This window comes from Amphibalanus amphitrite, unplaced genomic scaffold (genome assembly GCF_019059575.1).
Source record: "Amphibalanus amphitrite isolate SeventyFive unplaced genomic scaffold, NRLGWU_Aamphi_draft 000028F_arrow, whole genome shotgun sequence".
Taxonomy (NCBI): domain Eukaryota; kingdom Metazoa; phylum Arthropoda; class Thecostraca; order Balanomorpha; family Balanidae; genus Amphibalanus; species Amphibalanus amphitrite.
This window is the reverse complement of record NW_024881524.1, coordinates 1,485,596-1,502,490: the sequence shown is the minus strand read 5'-3', so window position 1 is coordinate 1,502,490 and position 16,895 is coordinate 1,485,596. Positions and strand designations below refer to the sequence as shown.

General features: G+C 49.6%; 2 protein-coding genes across 2 annotated transcripts; both read left to right on the top strand.

The window, feature by feature from the left end:
• The first annotated feature begins 3,581 nt into the window (after positions 1 to 3,581).
• On the top strand, positions 3,582 to 4,544 carry LOC122364995 (venom protease-like). The gene has a single exon (XM_043335858.1). It carries the CDS (start codon positions 3,582 to 3,584, stop codon positions 4,542 to 4,544), a length of 963 nt encoding a protein of 320 aa, XP_043191793.1.
• Positions 4,545 to 8,571: 4,027 nt separating this feature from the next.
• On the top strand, positions 8,572 to 16,681 carry LOC122365715. The gene is made up of 3 exons (XM_043337159.1): positions 8,572 to 8,627; positions 14,276 to 15,725; positions 15,959 to 16,681. Exons 2-3 carry the CDS (start codon positions 14,277 to 14,279, stop codon positions 16,490 to 16,492), a joined length of 1,983 nt encoding a protein of 660 aa, XP_043193094.1. The 5' UTR covers positions 8,572 to 8,627; position 14,276; the 3' UTR covers positions 16,493 to 16,681.
• The last annotated feature ends 214 nt before the right edge of the window (positions 16,682 to 16,895 follow it).

The following is a 16,895-nucleotide window of genomic DNA, read 5'->3' as shown; positions in this document are numbered from 1 at the left end:
TCGGATTTACTCCCCCACGTTCGGTGGATTAGAGAGTTAAACAGGCAGTCGCAGACGTGCTCAAAGCCGGTGTGGATTTGATCACAGCCGGTGCTGATGTGATCAGAGCTCCGGAGCTGGTAAGGCTGAGCTGTGCCGGTCTGGTACTTTGAACCCATTCATCCAAACCAAAGCCTTCATGTTTTACACCAAATGCAGGTTTTGTGTAAGTAAAGAAAGCATAATACGATCCTTGCAAATGAGCTATAGTTTTTGTATCGCTCATATTGACATAGTGTAGCAGTGAGCAGGCGTGAGATACCAATCGGTCTATTAACCCGCGCCCCACTGGGGTCTGCGTATAACACGCCCTACTGGGGGGGGGGGGGTATTCATAGCCCCCCCCCCCTCCTAACTCCGAAACTACTGGGCCGATCGTCAAAATTCAAACGGCGTCTGATAGCCCCGGAAAAACTGTCGAGAGAAACCTAATTTCATTGACCTCGAGGCCACCGATGACGTCACAGGTCAGGTCAAAGTAAAATTTATTAGCATTTTGGCTTGTTAACGTTTTGGGCTCTGGCCGCCGTCTTACAAGTCAGATCAGGCTCATTTTTGGATCACACACTCGGGAACAGATGCTCTAGTTACCCTGAGGGTACCAAACTTGTACTTTGATTTTCAGGTCAAGGTCAGGTCATCACATGTCACGAAAATATTATATCATGCGTCGGTCACGTGACACATGTTTTCTGGTCCATTTAGGTCAGAGATTTCGAATTTGATGTCGTCTGTGTCATTCGAGGTCATTTTGAGTCGAATTTAGCTTAGGTCAGGTCACTTTCAGGTCAAAAAAGGTCAAATTTTGAAGTTGAAATTTTCAACAAAAAAGGTGTCTATTGGATGCAGTTTGAGCTCAGGAACACGATGGTGCTATTTATATTGGCGTACGGTGTCAAATACGTGCTGGAAAATTGATTTGAAAAATTAATAATTGTGAATTTTTTGCAATAATGCGTAAAACTTGGCCATTTTTGAAGATATTTAGCTAAAACTTGCTAGAGTTAGTCATAATAATGCGTCCTATCACATATATTCCGGTTTTTTCGAAAAGTCAAAAACTTTTTGAAACAATTGTAAAAATATAAGTTTTGGATTTTATTATATTAAATTTTCCAAATTTTCAAAATTGCGAAAATCCGAGATAGCAGTTTGATAGCGCAATCTATTCTGAGTCCTCTCATGCAAAGAAATTGGATCTAGCTTAAAAACTGAGCTCTTGGGAGCGATTGCCGTGGTTCAATGTTTTGCGTCGAAATCGGCCGAACATGACGTCACTCTGACGTCATTTTCGGCCGACCTATAGTAGTTACGAAGTTCAAATTTTGACACAAGGTGTCAAATTGATGCAGCCTAAGGTACTGAAAGTTTGGCGTCGATACGTCAAGCGGTTTGGAAGTTATTGCAGAAAAACGGGAGGGGGGGGGGCTATAAATAGCCCCCCAGTGGGGCGCGGGTTAACCCTCGCATGTGTAGGGGGGGTCGGATGGACCCCCCCCCCATGGTTTTTCGCGAATAACTCGCGTAAAAAGCGGCCGATCGCGACGAAACTTTCAGTACCCTCACATTGATCAATTTTACACCTGCCCTGAAAACTTCATGACCCTGACCCCAATGACCTTTGACCTGTGACCTCTTTTCCGAGACCATGTTTGGCCGGAATCGCGATTCCGCGTATGTCGGCTCGCATTAGCCGCGCGTTTGCAAGCTTTTCGTGGTTTCAAACGTTCAAACATGTGATTTGATGTTGCTCCCATGCATTAGGGTGGGTGTCAAGGTCACCTGAAGGTCAGGTCAGGTCATTGACCTTTGGTGACCTCGGTTCACTTTTTCGAGTTTTACATGTTTCTAGGCTAGTTTTTGGAGCTGAATTCGAATTTAGCAACCATTTGAACATTTACGAAGTAGTTTTGGTGACTTCGTAACATGTTACGAAGCTGTCAGAGGCGGTTGACACGTAATACGAATACCCGTCACGACGCCTACTGGCTGACCTGACCTGACCCGACCTGGTCTAAATGCTTAAAGACATCATCTGTGATCAAAACTAACACGATATTCGTGATCAGCACCCCGAAAAACCCCTTAGCAGCCACACTTTACGACTTTCTAACAGGTCCCGATTTTCCCGACCTTGGGTCATTGACCTGACCTGGAAGGTCAACCAATGAACTAGGACCTTAAAATTGGGTATCATCGGCTTCCTCTCGTCACGGGCAACACGCTCGTTTTTTCCGCGAAGCTCTAGCTCGATCAGGGGCCAAACGGCAAGGGGGGTCCAACCGACCCCCCCCCCCCCTACACATTAGAAGCTGGCAAACGCCGCACACATGCGAGGGTTAAATTGTCAAGGACCGTTTTCAGGAATTAAATGTTTGCTTTTTCGAGGATTGACTTAGGAGGATGTGAATTGAGAGAGCTTTTTCCTGAGCTAGTTGATCACTTCTCCACTCGTTATCACAGTTCTTAGTTTACTGTATACCATATAACACAGCACTTTCCCTCTCCATTCATCGTCTCCATGGGAACTCCATACGTAAACTCCTCCCGACCAGGACCGCACATCTGAACCGGTCCTGCGCGGTGGCGGTCTGCGGGAGGTCACTGCAGGAGCACGGAGCCTTTCGCTCTCTGCGACTGTCGTGACCAGGGAGCACGTCGTCTGCGACCTCCACGCCACTAGCGCAGCTAAAATCAGCGGTGGTCGTCGCTGCAGCCGGCCGTGACAGCAGCGGCCGCTCGGCAAACGGGTGTTTTATACGACAGCGACGCTCCTGCTGGTCGGGTATATACGTGAAAGCATATTGCAGTGCGTTAGACGACCGTTGCATGTCGTCGCGGTCGCTACAGCGCTGCGGTAACAATAAGCATCGCTAATCGCTTTTATCCGTATACACGAAAAAATGATGGAGACTTCAACATCAGCTTGGCTTGGTCTACACCAGGTCTAAATTTTAAGAAACAGTTTTTAAAGTAATGTTTGTAACCTGGGTCTAAAGTGAATCGTATTCATTGCCACGGCCTTGCCTGATTTTATCAAAGCTATGAACAACTGAACATACATGAGAGATGAGCACAACCAATAATATACAGACACATGACAATGCACGTCAATAACTGTGATGTTTGCTAGGCAGTAAACTTGCATTTTCCGGCTCTGCATTCTGCATTCTTGTCGTTAAATGCCACAGGAGAGGCTGGCATAGCAATACATACCTATATTTTCATGCATGTAGTGAGTGCAGTGTGATTGCTATCTTACCGATACCATTGCAAGATAAACTGTAGGTAGGTACTCGCAATGTCGTTTCGCTCTACATCTCATGTGGTGCAAAAGAAAACGCTGTCAGTTATGCGGCAGTGCGGAACAGTATGAGGGCAACACATACCGAGAGTGACCTTGTCCAGAGAGCGGGCTACCAGTAGCATGCGGGTTTCAGATGGACATCAGGCATTGTCTCTCGGTTTTCAGACACGCATTACACACAGCAGTGTGAACGGGACTCAGTTGTTGTCAAGAGGTGGTGTGCGGCGCACGGACAATGCGGACTGTGGCGGGCGCGCTACTCGGAGCGACGGTGTTGGTTGCAGTGGGTGGATTCTACGTCCACAGCTGTTACTCGATACACTCCTACTACCGACTTGGCCACAGAGGTCGTAGCCTCGCCTCAAGGCTGAAGAGCATCCTGAAGAGAGCCTCTCGCCAGGATCCGTTCTCGTCCATCGACTGCGGCCGGCCGACACCGAGGCTCTCTTCTCGGATAGTCGGGGGTAGGGATGCAGTGGCCGGCGACTGGCCGTGGGTGGTCCTGCTCGGCACCGGACCCCCGGACGACCCCCGCTGGTTCTGCGGGGGCACCCTGATCGCGCCATCTGTCGTCCTGACCGCGGCGCACTGCGTGGTCAGCCACTCTGCAGAGAAGCTGCTCGTTCGCCTTGGCGAGCACGATCTCACGCGCGACGACGACGGCCGCCATGAGACGGTGCCGGTGGCGACGGTGGAGGTTCACCCGCTGTACCGGGGGCCGCACAACGACATCGCGCTGCTGCTGCTGCGCGAGCCAGTGGTCCTCCGGCGGCGGGTGCGGCCCGCCTGTCTGCCTCCTCCGGGAGCCGTGTTTGTCGGTGTGGAGGCCACGGTGACCGGATGGGGGCAGCTGGAGTATCATGGAGAGACGCCGCCAGTGCTACAGCAGGCCACACTCCGAGTAATCCCCGCCAAAGACTGTGAGAAGGCGTTCAGAAAGCTGGAGCGGTTCAGAGACGGGTTTCGGAGGACGAGTAAGGTGTGTGCGGAGAGTGCTGGCAGCGAGCCTCGAGACGCGTGTACGGGCGACTCGGGAGGACCCCTGGTAGCCCGCGGGGCTGACGGGAGGTACAGGGTGATCGGCGTGGTGTCCGGTGGAGAGGGCTGCGCCAGCCCCAACAGGCCCGGCGTCTACACAAGAGTGTCCAAATACGTCAGGTGGATCGATATGACCGTCAGACATATGCTGCAGGTGTAGATCATTGGCACTGGAGGGTGGATCTCCTCGCAAAGTGGCTTAACAGTTAACACCCAGGGTGACATGCACAGACAGTAACGTGGGTGCAAATCGAAAAACTGTGAAGTGATAATGCGACTGAAATGTTTAAACAATATGACAAGTGTATCTTCTATGGACATGTGAGCCGGCACGCAAATGCAAGACAAAGGTGCTACCTCATCCCAGGATTAGAGAGTAAATTACCGTGGATTGCTCAGCACAAGTACTGTGGATTGCTCAGCTCAATCAGTGAGCAGCTAAGTTGATGACTTACATTTCGCCATCCATTTTGTAACTAAATCAATGACCTCTCTGTTCCGATTGTGACAATCGATACGGATTTGAGTAGGTGTAACGCCCATTGAACTTACTGGCAGTGAGTTATCTTATGTTAGGTACATGACAATGGACCCAGATATCACTAGTCATCTAGGATCATCAGCTGTTGCTGTATCGTGGTGGTGAAATATCAAAGCAGCCTTGGCACAAGTCATAAGCTGGCATACAGCCCAAATTACAAGCGAAGCATAGCGTCATTTCTATGTCATTCATTGGTAAAGTAGTGCTTCAAGGTAGCATTTGCCATGATCTTCTTCAGTGTGCAGGTTTCCTAAGCGACTGGGCTTTTACCTCGCGATGGAGACGGGAAACGATTATGTAAGATACCGATGGAGACGGGAAACGATTATGTAAGATACCATAGCCGGATTGTAAGTGCCAAATGTCATCTGAAAATGTGTCATACATGTTTAATCTCCTGATGTTCTGCAAATACATAATACGGTTGTCACTACTTGGTTGCTAATTGATATCACCAACCATGCCCATAACACTCTGTACCTATATCAACTCACTGATGTATATCATCAGTGTTATCAGTATAGCAACTCACAACGCCTTTCATTTTCATTTTACATATAGGATCCAATTGGTGAGAATCCAATGTTCTGAAAATGCATTGTCGTTGATATACATAGTAAAAAGGACTGTCCCATAGCTCAGTTGCTTAGTGATGGACTTCCTGTGGTGAGAGCCCGGGCTCGAGTCGCCCCGGCGCTCCATAAGACTCTTGGCGGGGATGGTCTGTGGTTGGAGGGAGGAGCCGCAGCCAGTTGAGTGGTACAGGTCCCGTCCGGCTTTGATGGGCACGTTAAACTTTAGCATCAAAATTTCCTTTTTTCCCGGAAACTTGCGATCCGACGGTAGGTGTCGGGTCCTAAGCAACAAGCTCTGCTTAGCGTGGGCTCCAGCCCTGTCAACCCGTCTATTCAAGGCTTCTAGCTTAAATTCAAGCTATCATATTCTACATTATAGCCTATACTTCACCTTTTCAGTGCCTGTTTGTTTTCATTCCGTCATATATCAATTAACACGCGCCCCAGTGGCGGTCTCAGCCAACTTCGCCCTAGGTGGGGGGGGGGGCATATGTTACCACCCACCTCTAACTCAAAAACTAAGAGGGCTAGAAAGACGCGGTAAAAAGCAGTCGATAGCTCTCAATGCGTACGTAAGTATTTCGGTCATTTTTCATTTTAGAGCAATTTGGGGGTCACCGGAGGTCATCAAAGGTCAAACTTTGCCAAATGTCATTATATTTTTCAGAAAACATACAGTTATCTCAGGAATTATGGTAGCTAGAAAAACGTATGTAAAAGCTTTTGAACTCTTCTTTTGATAAGTTCATCATCAAAATTGACCTCAGGTCAACGGTCAAGCCGCCATAGGTCAAATATTGTGAAATAGCTGTTTTCGTATGAAACTTTTTTCACGAATAATTTTAAACCAGCAAAGATGAAGAATTGGCAATGGCACTGTCGTGTTTCTCTCCTTCAGTCGCTTCGAAAGATATATTTTTTACCTGGAAAGGTCTAGGTCAAATTCAAGGTCACGCGGTAACCCAAATAGGTCATAGGTATTGCATATCATTCGATGCGTATCGACAAGACAAACACAAACACAACACAATCCCCAGCGTTCTATCTCTTTCCAATCGAGAGTAATTGGCAAAAATCTGTTTGTAGTCTCAAATGACCTCGGATGACCTTCCTAGAGGCTATCAGCAAAAAAGACACCTTGGTCGTCACGGGTGGTCCAATTCATTGCGATTCTGAAATATTTGGACTGTTCCTATGCGTACACACGGATCTAGAGGCATTTTCATTTTTCTCCATGGACTTATATTGGAGAGGTCACGCCACTGTCCTGACCTTAGTTCAAGGATATAAAAATCCGAGATAAACAAATTATAGGTGCCCATAACATCATGCAATCCACCAAGTTTAAAAACTCTCTTACAAACAGTGCAGGCTGGACATGATTGCAAACTTTTTTAGGCTTGGTCAGTTAACTTGACCTGATGACCTGACCTGACCTGACCTGGGGTCAACAATTTCACACCTTGTCCAAAATTAATGTACAGAAAAATACTCCAAGCGGCGCGGCGCTACGCGCCGCAGTTTTTTATTCACACGCAAAAAGCGCGACAGGGTGGTAGCATACCTATGCCCCCCCCCCCCCCATGGGGCGAAGGTTAACACGCGCACCGACGGGGGGGGCGGATATCCGCCCCCCTGAGTGAGGTTTTTCGCGAATAGCGGGAAAACCACAGCGCGTAGCGCCGCGAAAGTTGGTACGACTATTCCCTCATTAATTTTACACATGGTGTGCAAGGTTGAACCTCCTACCTTTTAAGGTCAGGTCACCAGGTCACTTTGAATGACCCAACCTCAAGTCACTTTTTTGCAACTTTGTCACCGTGCCAGAGCTACAGTAGATGTCGGAGGCCTTTGAAAGCCGCAAGATGTTATAAGGTCATTAGTAGCTACAATTTGTATATCTCGGAATTTTGATATCGGTGACCTAAGGTCAGGTCAATTTCACGACCTCCCCATTATTAGTCAATGGGGGAAAAATCAACTCCCTATTTTTACCACTAAAACGGGTCGGAATGGCCCCATATACCATACATGACTTCATATACGATCAACCCTCACTACCTGGAGGTCTGTTTTGCTGTTGGCCAGCTGTGAGGTCATGTGACGTCATCAAAAGTCACCAAAGGTTTTTGGCCAATAACTCCGTACAGGAACAAGATACAGCCGCGTGGATGGTCTCATTGTGTTCAGCTCGTCAAGACGCATCGAATGATATGCATGATGACCTCGAGGTCACGTGACCTGAGGTCAACCTTTGACCTTGACCTTTCGAGGTCAAAATATATATCATTCGATGCGGATTGACGAGAGGATCACGATGATGCCCTTAGTTTGTTCCTATCTTGACTAATTCGAAAGTTATTCGAGAAAAACTCTCTCCATATCTAGCGCCGCCATTTTGACTTTTTCGACCCCTGTGACGTCATCTTTGACCTGACCTGAAAATGACCTGTGTAAAAATTGTAGATCTTGACCGTGCGTATCCGATGCCGTTTACCGCTTGTCGCTATCTTGCTTCGTTCTCGAGATCTCAGGGGGGGCGGTCATCCGCCCCCCCCCCGTCGGTGCGAAGTTGGCGCAGACCCCCGTCGGTGCGCGGGTTAAGAGATGTTTTTACCTACTTCCAATGACCGATGGTGATGCAATGTGCTAATCTGGCACATGAGGATATTTTTTACATCATAGGTACTTCAATACAAAATTAAGTCGATCAATCTTGTTCAGTTGTACTCGTAGAATTACTATTACTGAGGGCACGTGTTTGGCGAAATTAAGGCGAAAACCATCATTAAATGCATACCACTTCTGAATGATAAGAACAATTCAGATCATCACACGACGAATGTACGATTTTTAAAAATCTGCAGATTTTCGTAACCGATGACACGGTGATATCACAGTGCGCTGCCACTCACCGTTTCTGGTCCCAACCGGTGCACTGTCGCCGCCTGTTGTCACTAATACCGCTGGCCGCGGGTTGGTTGGTGCGGATGACCCTTTCGTCACCGGGCGACTTATGGACACCATCTCCGTGGTCCGCTATAAAGCCAGGACCGGTGGTGGTCAGTGGCACTTCTCACCGTCGAGAGGTGAGCATCACAACACCTCTCCGAACGCAGCACCTAAGGTAAGAACCTTGAGCGGTATGCCGGGGTCGCGGGTGCAGTGCATGTCCTCTGGCGGTTCAAACAATTTAGAAGCATCTCCAGTTGTGGCTGACAGTTTAGATTCTAGAATTATCCTGAAAGACGTCATTGCGATCAGATAAATTACTTTTGGAATGAAAATGAGAGAGAGAGAGAGAGAGGGGGAGAGAGAGAAAAAAAGAAAAATAGAGAAAGAGAAAAGAGAGAAAGAGAGAGAGACAGAGATGTATGACTGGAGAGAGCAGGTAAAAAGGAAGAAGTTATATCTATCAGTTGCCATATTCAAAATACTAGTGAAGTCAAATTGTTATCAGATTCAAATTGATTCAAATTGATATCAAATTGATATGGTTGGAAAAGCCGCACCAAAACACACAAACCAAAACAGCGGGGGGAAATACAGAACAAAACTTGGCACTTCCTGTAAAAAAATGTTTACCAAATTTACAAAATTAGATACTGGTTAAGCTCCAGAAAATGCTTAACGATTGGTTTAAATTGAAATACTTATTACAAAATCGGCATTGGTTTGGTATTTGTATAAAGTCACGCACAAAAGTTGGCATCCGATGGCCATTTCGAAAGCAAATTGGCATACGTCATACTTCTGTTTGTGCATCTGGTCAAATAAAAGCCAACATTGATTGTACAAGAGGAAGGGCAAAGCGTCCACGAGGTTTCTCTGAAAAAAGTACTTTTTCGCCCACATCGTAGTCGCAGTTGCAGATAAAGCGGTCGGTTGGAGCGTCTGGGGGGGGGGGGGGCGGGGGCGATCAGATATAGTCAGCTGCCGTCACTCATTGCATAGGGCATGATTCTGCATGTGCGAAAGGCGCACATGCAGATTCCACTTCTATGAGTTGATAACTTCAGTTCTTCTTTTTGGGGGGAGGGGATAAAAAGTTCTTTGGTCAAAGGCAGTGGCACGTGGCACTCACATATCAAAGTAAATTCCTAAGTGTGTACTTACGCTTCCCGCTTCTCAAAACCTTTGAGTTTGAATACTCCGATTGCACGTAAATCAATGCGTGATTAAGATAAAGTGAAAAGAGAGCAGCTGGCTTCTACTATTCTGTACTTAACCTCTTTTGCAGTTTATTATTTCAAAGGGCGTTGTGAATGCGTAATTGCTCACACCCGTAAGTGATTGCGCCCGGGTTGAATGTTTGTTTGCCATAAAACAGGTTAACCCTCGCATGTGCAGGGGGGGCCGGATGGACCCCTATGGTTTTACGCGAATAACTCGAGTAAAAAGCGGTCCATCGCGACAAAACTTTCAGTACCCTCGAGTTGATCAAGGTTACACCTACTCTGAAAATTTCATGACCCTGACCCAAGTGACCTTTGACCTGTGACCTATTTCTCGAACCCATGTTTCGCCGGAATCGCGATTCGGCGTAGGTCGGCTCACATTAGCCGCGCGTTTGCAAGCTTCTCGTTGTTTCAAACGTTCAAACATGTGATTTGATGTTTCTCCCATGCATTTGGGTGGACGTCAAGGTCACCTGAAGGTCAGGTCAGGTCATTGACCTTTGGTGACCTCGGTTCACTTTTTCGAGCTTTACATGTTTCTAGGCTAGTTTTTGGAGCTGAATTCGAATTTAAAACTATTTGAACATTTACGAAGTAGTTTTGGTGCCTTCGTAACATGTTACAAAGCTGCAAGAGGCGGTTGACGCGTACTACGAATACCCGTCACGACCCCTACTGGTTGACCTGACCTGACCTGACCCGACCTGGTCTAAATGCTTAAAGACATCATCTGTGATCAAAACTGACACGATATTCGTGATCAGCACAAAAAAACCTTAGCAGCCACACTTCACGACTTTCTAACAGATCCCGATTTTCCCGACTTTTGGGTCATTGACCTGATCTGGAAGGTCAACCAATGACCTAGGACCTTAAAATTGGGTATCATCGGCTTCCTCTCGTCACGGGAAACAAGATCATTTTTTCCGCGAAGCTCTAGCTCAATCAGGGGCCAAACGGCAAAGGGGGGGGGTCCAACTGACCCCCCCCCCCAAACATTAGAAGCTGGCAAACGCCGCACACATGCGAGGGATAAATTAATATTTTCAAACAATGTGCCTGTAAATCAGATGAAAAAAAATAATTTCTATCCAATTTTGCATATCTAACTGATTTAAATTGTAAGAAGAACAAATTCAACTCTTAACTGGGAAAGACCGCTGTCATGATTCGCATATTTATTTCATAAACATTTCAACGATGATTTATGGTGCTCGCCTACAGGTCCTGTTGTTTGACATAGTTTGATTCAGGGAAGAAGACTGTTTTATTACTAAAAAAAGTATTCTTTTTATGTGAGACATGCTTTGTACATGAAAAGTAATAAGTGATCGATATATACTGAAAAGCAAAAAAAAAAGAAGAAAGAAATAAGGATCATTCTCGTGCAATATGTAAAAAATAATGTCATCTTCTGGCACATTTTCGGTCTGGTAACGAGAAGAAGCTATTTTGTTGGTGAGATCTGAGGGGTTTCAAAGTAAGTTAAAACAATGAAGAATAATATGCTACACAATATAAGTGTTTTAAGTACGATATATGCTATATGATATATCTAATAGACACTTCATCATACCGGCCACAGCTCACACCGGCTTAAAATTCAGATAGCATCAGATTCGACCCGCTAGTTCACGCGCGGGTGTCCAGAAGCGGCACGAGTTTCCCAACGGCACCGTGTCTGTGACATCAGTGACATCAGTGACATCAGTGACGCTTTACGCTCCTGACGTGACCGGCCGTGCTGACCTTGCCCGGACCGGTCTGGCCGCCAGTCACTGCAGGGCGACACGGATTGTGGCTCTCTGAGAACAGCTACGGACGGCTGCGTACGAAACAAAAACGCGTTATGAGACATCGGCTCATGAGTCAGGCAGTCTTTAAAATGTGGTAACTCCCTTGCAAGAGGTTTCATAGCTATCATCTATGCAGTAAAAGACGATGTTCATTGCAAAAGATGTTCTTCTGCTAGCTTAAGTAAATCTCTTACGATTTCTGTGACACATTGAAACATATGACGTTGGTAGTTGTTACATACTGAATGCATGACGAGAGATGCATGGGTCTTGGCCTTAATTCACTTCTTCAGCTTTTGTGTTTTGTGTCACTTAGAACATAGGGTATTAATGCCTATTAAAAACACGACGAGGTTGCGACAAAGTGAAAGGACTTCGGTACTTAAAACATGGCATGTGATCATGTCAGGTAGAGCACGTGCCAAGCAGCGCATATTATATGCGTGAGATGGGGGAACGAGAGAGTCCCCTGTTCTGTTACCTACCTATCGACATAATATAGCTACCTGAAAACTATTGAATTATCTAATAATGCAAAGCTGTGGACATAATCAGTAAGCACAAAGAGACAGGAAGACGTTTATCTTTGTCACCGTGGTACTATAAAAACAATCCCTGACTTCGTCCGCTTAGTGTAGAAATTGATAAGCGCATGATGTTAATAAGCGCAGACAGATAAAAACAGAGTAACGTGTTGAATTGAATGATGACGGTGATCTCGGAAGGTGCTGCTCATGTCCGACAGATGTCAATAATGGCGATAGGCTATGAAAAACGATATTGATATTAACATTTACATTCCGAGATTCATGTGAAGAAACACCCGCCGCATCTGTCTGGGTATTGAGCGACAGTGTGTCGCGCGGGCGGCCCCGGCCGGGGGCGATCGTAAGTCCAGTCCTTGCTGCCCAGGGTCGGCCAGCGGCAATCAGCCGGAGGGCCAGCCCGCCAGCCGGGGGAGGGTTCACGCCGGTGCAGAAGTGATTGGACTTAGATCGCCCCCGCCGCCGCCCGCGTCTCCCAGTCCAATCACCTCTCACTGGTGTGGCCCTCTCTCCGGCAGGATGCTGGCCGCCCTCTGTCTCTGTTTGCTGGTGACCGCTGCGCGCGCGCAGGTGCCGCAGCTCGATGGCAACTACCTTCCACCCGATCCCGACGGTGACGGAAACAACAACCGCATCTGCCCGCCTGCCAAGACCATCACGTCGTATTCCGACCGGCTGGTGGTTGACACCCAGACCCGCGTGGTCTCCCAGCCAGTGGTGCAGTTCGTCACGAGTACGGTGATCTCCTCGCAAGTGGTGCCCTCGGTGATCGTGCGCACCTCGGTCTTCCGCAGCACCGTGGTGGTGCCCCAGGAGGTGGTGCGGACCAGCAACGTGGTGCGCTACGTGACGCGCACGGTGCAGGTTCCGGGCGCCGTGCGCCAGGTGGTGCGCACTAGCGAGCAGGTGGTTCGCAGCACCGTCATTCGGCAGCTTACCACCACTCTGGAGACCACCCAGCTGCGCACCTCGGTCCAGTTCCGCACCCAGACACGCACCATCTTCGTCACCAGCACGCAGATCGTGCCGCAGGTCAGCGTCTTTACCGAGCGGCGTCCCGTGCCAGGACCCAACGTGGTCGTCACGAGGACCGAGGAGGTGCTGAAAACGCGCGTGGTCTCGCAGCCGTCTGCGCCAGTGGTGTCAACGTTGGTGCAGGAGGAGGTACGCTTCAGGACGGTGCCGGTGCAAGTTCCCGGTGCCGTGCGCACCTCGACAGTGATTCAGCAGTCGCAGCGGGTGATTCCCGTTGAGTCGGAGGTCGTGGTGCCTCAGGTGAAGACCATCGACGTTACCTCTACCGAGCTCTTCGAGCGCACTCTCTACAAGACCTACACTTCGCAGCAGGTGGTGCCCGTGCAAGTGGTCAACACCCAGTACGTTGATTCGCGCATTGTGAAGACACAGCAGATCCAGGTGACCAACACAGATATCCGCGTCAACACCAACTTCGTGACCGTCACAGAGCCGGCCAGGGAGGTCGTGAGCGTCGTGTACAGGACCGACGTGAACGTCGTGACCCAGCCCGGCAACGTGATTCCGGTGGTGCGCACTCAGACCGTGGAGCAGGTCGTCAACCGGGAGGTGCTTTCAACCAGGGTGATCCCCAACATCGTCGTGCGCACCAAGTTCATCGACCTGCCATGCAGGAGTGGCGGTCGCGGCGGATTTGCGGCGCCCAGCGGGAGCTACTCTGCGCCCCTTGGTGGGGGCTTTGTAGGTGGCGCGGGGGCTGTTGGTGGTTTCGGCGGTAGAGGTGGCTATGGGTCATACAGGGCGCCCTATCGCTATTAACGTGTCATTTTATTGCGTTAACACCTGAAGGGCTAAAAGCAGAATATGCGCCAACAAAGTTTTTTAATATCCCGTTTGTCATGTGCCAAAATCTCTTTCTAGAGTGTGAGGCATAAGAATAAGCCAGCGCAATTATTTTAGAAAGGGGGGAGTTAAGCATGCGAGATAAGTTACCATGTGGACAAAATGACCGACACACAGTCTCGTTTAGTGTGTACCAAATGTGTCCATGGCTGCTCAATGTGAGAATACATCATACCTACATCCACATCTTATCTTCTACGAGCTTGAAATGTCCTTCTTCTTCGTGACAGCATTTATATCCAAGCCTTTGGTAAGTCAATCTTTTATTTTAACTTGTAATATGTGAACGGTTTTGAGGAGAACTCGTGCGAATGTCGCTGATCAGTTTCTGAGCGGTGTTATGGCGTATTCCTTGTCTGAATAACCCGTCTGTTTCAGGATGTGTCGGCTCATTCTGTTGGCCGGGCTCTTGGCCCTCTGCGCTGCATCACCAGTGGCGTACTATGATGGAGAGAACGACGGTGGTCTCGCCACTGGAACAACTTCTGACTCAAGCGCTGCTGAGCTTCTCTCCCTGTTCAGCGGCACTGGCAGCAGCAGCAGCGTCAACAGCGACAGTGGCTGCAACTCCGCTACTGGCGTCGGCTGTGGAACTGGCAGTGACAGCAGTAGTGGATACACCACCGGCGGCTGCGATCCTGCCACCGGAATCGGCTGCGGTGGGAGCGATGTTCTGACTGGAGGCTGCGACCCCGCAACCGGCGTTGGCTGTGGTGGAAGCAGTATTCAGACTGGAGGATGCAACCCCGCAACCGGCGTTGGCTGTGGTGGAAGCAGTATTCAGACTGGAGGATGCAACCCCGCAACCGGCGTTGGCTGTGGTGGAAGCAGTATTCAGACTGGAGGATGCAACCCTGCAACCGGCGTTGGCTGTGGTGGAAGCAGTATTCAGACTGGAGGATGCAACCCCGCAACCGGCGTTGGCTGTGGTGGAAGCAGTATTCAGACTGGAGGATGCAACCCTGCAACCGGCGTTGGCTGTGGCGGAACCAATGTTCTCACCGGAGGCTGCAACCCCGCAACCGGCGTTGGCTGTGGTGGAAGCAGTATTCAGACTGGAGGCTGCAACCCCGCAACCGGCGTTGGCTGTGGTGGAAGCAGTGTTCAGACTGGAGGTTGCAACCCCGCAACTGGAGTTGGCTGTGGCGGAGGCGACATCCTCACCGTAGGCTGCAACCCTGCAACTGGAGTTGGTTGTGACAGCGGTACCGGCAATGTCATCAGCACCGGAAGCGCTATCGGTGGTGGCGGAGCGACGTTCGTCGGCGGCGGGAACACGGGTGCCAGTGTGGGAGCCGACTGTCCCCAGGATCGTGTGGTGACGGTGCCACGGGAATCCACCTCAGTCTTGCAGATCGTAAGTACCGTCCGGGTGCCCCAGCGGAGCACTCGTCTGCTGACACGGACCACGATCGTGCCCTCGTTCGTCACCAGCCTCGTTGTGCGCACAGACATCGACAGCCGCACTGACTTCAGGACCCAGTTGGTGACCAAGGTCAACACCCAGCAGGTCGTCTCCACAGTGCGCCTACCGGATCAGTTCAGCACCGTCATAAGAACCGTGGTCCGCACTCAGGTGAACACCGAGTTCAAAACGCAGACCCAGTACGTGACGCGCCAGGATGTGCGCACCAGCGTCAGCGTCGTCAACACGCAGGTGCAGGTGCCGACGGTGGTGCAGGTGCCGCGGCTGCAGGTCAGCACCCTGGTGGTGCCGGTGCCCGGACCTGCCCAGACCCAGCTGCGCACGGTCTACAACACCCGCGAGGTCACCAGCTTCTTCCAGGTTCCAGCGGAGACCATCGTCAAGACCAGTATCCAATACAGGGTAAGTTTATTCAGACAATGCTGTGAAGGGCCGCTGAAGTGGTAATTACGGAGCATTCAGTAATCCAGAAAGAAATCATAAATACTTGAATGGGCTAGACTTCAACAGGTACCGATTACCGAAATCTTATGCCTTACGATTTCACGCTTGATAGTCACACAACATCTTTCATTGCATACCTTTCTCAAAAGATGTTTTTCCTATCCCTGATCGTTGTTGCCTCCTGTTCACAGACGGAGGTGGTGTCTCAGCCGGTCCGCCAGCCGGACACCTTCGTCACCGTGACCAGTGTCAACGTGGTGCCCGTCACCTCGATCGTCTACCGGACGCGCGTGGTGCCGCAGTACGTCACCAACACCAAGAACGTCGCCCAAACCGTGACACGCACAGAGGCCACCACTCAACTGGTGCCCGTACGCAGCACCATCGTCCAGAACGTGGTCAACACGCGCTTCGTCACCGACTACGTCACCGACACGCAGCGGGTGGTGCGCACCGAGGTGAAACAAGTGTACAACACGGTGCGCGTGCCGTCGCAGCCGCGCGTGGTGTACCGCACAGAGGTGGTGCAGGTGGCCAGCACGGTGCGAGGCGCCGACACCTACAACACCCAGATCGTGACGGTGCCCGTGCAGCGTGAGGTGTACAACACGCGGATTGTGGACCAGGTGCAGAACCAGGAGCGCGTGGTCACGCAGAAACGCGGCGGCGGATACTGCGGCGGCGGACACTCGGGAGGGTACGGAGGATACCGTCCTCCTTACTAAGTGCTGCCGAGGGGGTTCAAAACAAGTGGCTCAAGTGTAACACCATTGAAAGTGGGTGGCGTTTTCAACAGTGATTGAGATATGTGTTGAACTTTAGCATCGAGGTCGCCGCATTTTCACAAATAGCCCATTGGTAAATGAGATGCTTACATGTGACGGAAGCGCGATGTTATAAAACAGTGAATCTGACCTGTTTTTCACAATACATACGATGATCATATAATTTACTGCAATCTCTAAGACCTTACAATGTCTTCAGTACACACGCAAGTCAAAGGTTAGAAAATGAACTGCTACACGCATCATTTGCATTGATCGACAATCGACAATCGACGTTGATCAACACAAGCCTCATACTGAACGAGCAGGAAAGAATGTTTGGCGGGGCGGCAGGTGCGCTCCG

What these genes read in the sequence shown, in the direction of transcription:
- LOC122364995 (XM_043335858.1), top strand. Translation starts at nt 3,582, where the DNA reads ATGCGGACTGTGGCGGGCGCGCTACTCGGAGCGACGGTGTTGGTTGCA.
- LOC122365715 (XM_043337159.1), top strand. Translation starts at nt 14,277, where the DNA reads ATGTGTCGGCTCATTCTGTTGGCCGGGCTCTTGGCCCTCTGCGCTGCA. An exon ending in AGACCAGTATCCAATACAGG is followed by an intron (nt 15,726 to 15,958) that starts GTAAGTTTATTC and finishes TCCTGTTCACAG; the next exon opens with ACGGAGGTGGTGTCTCAGCC.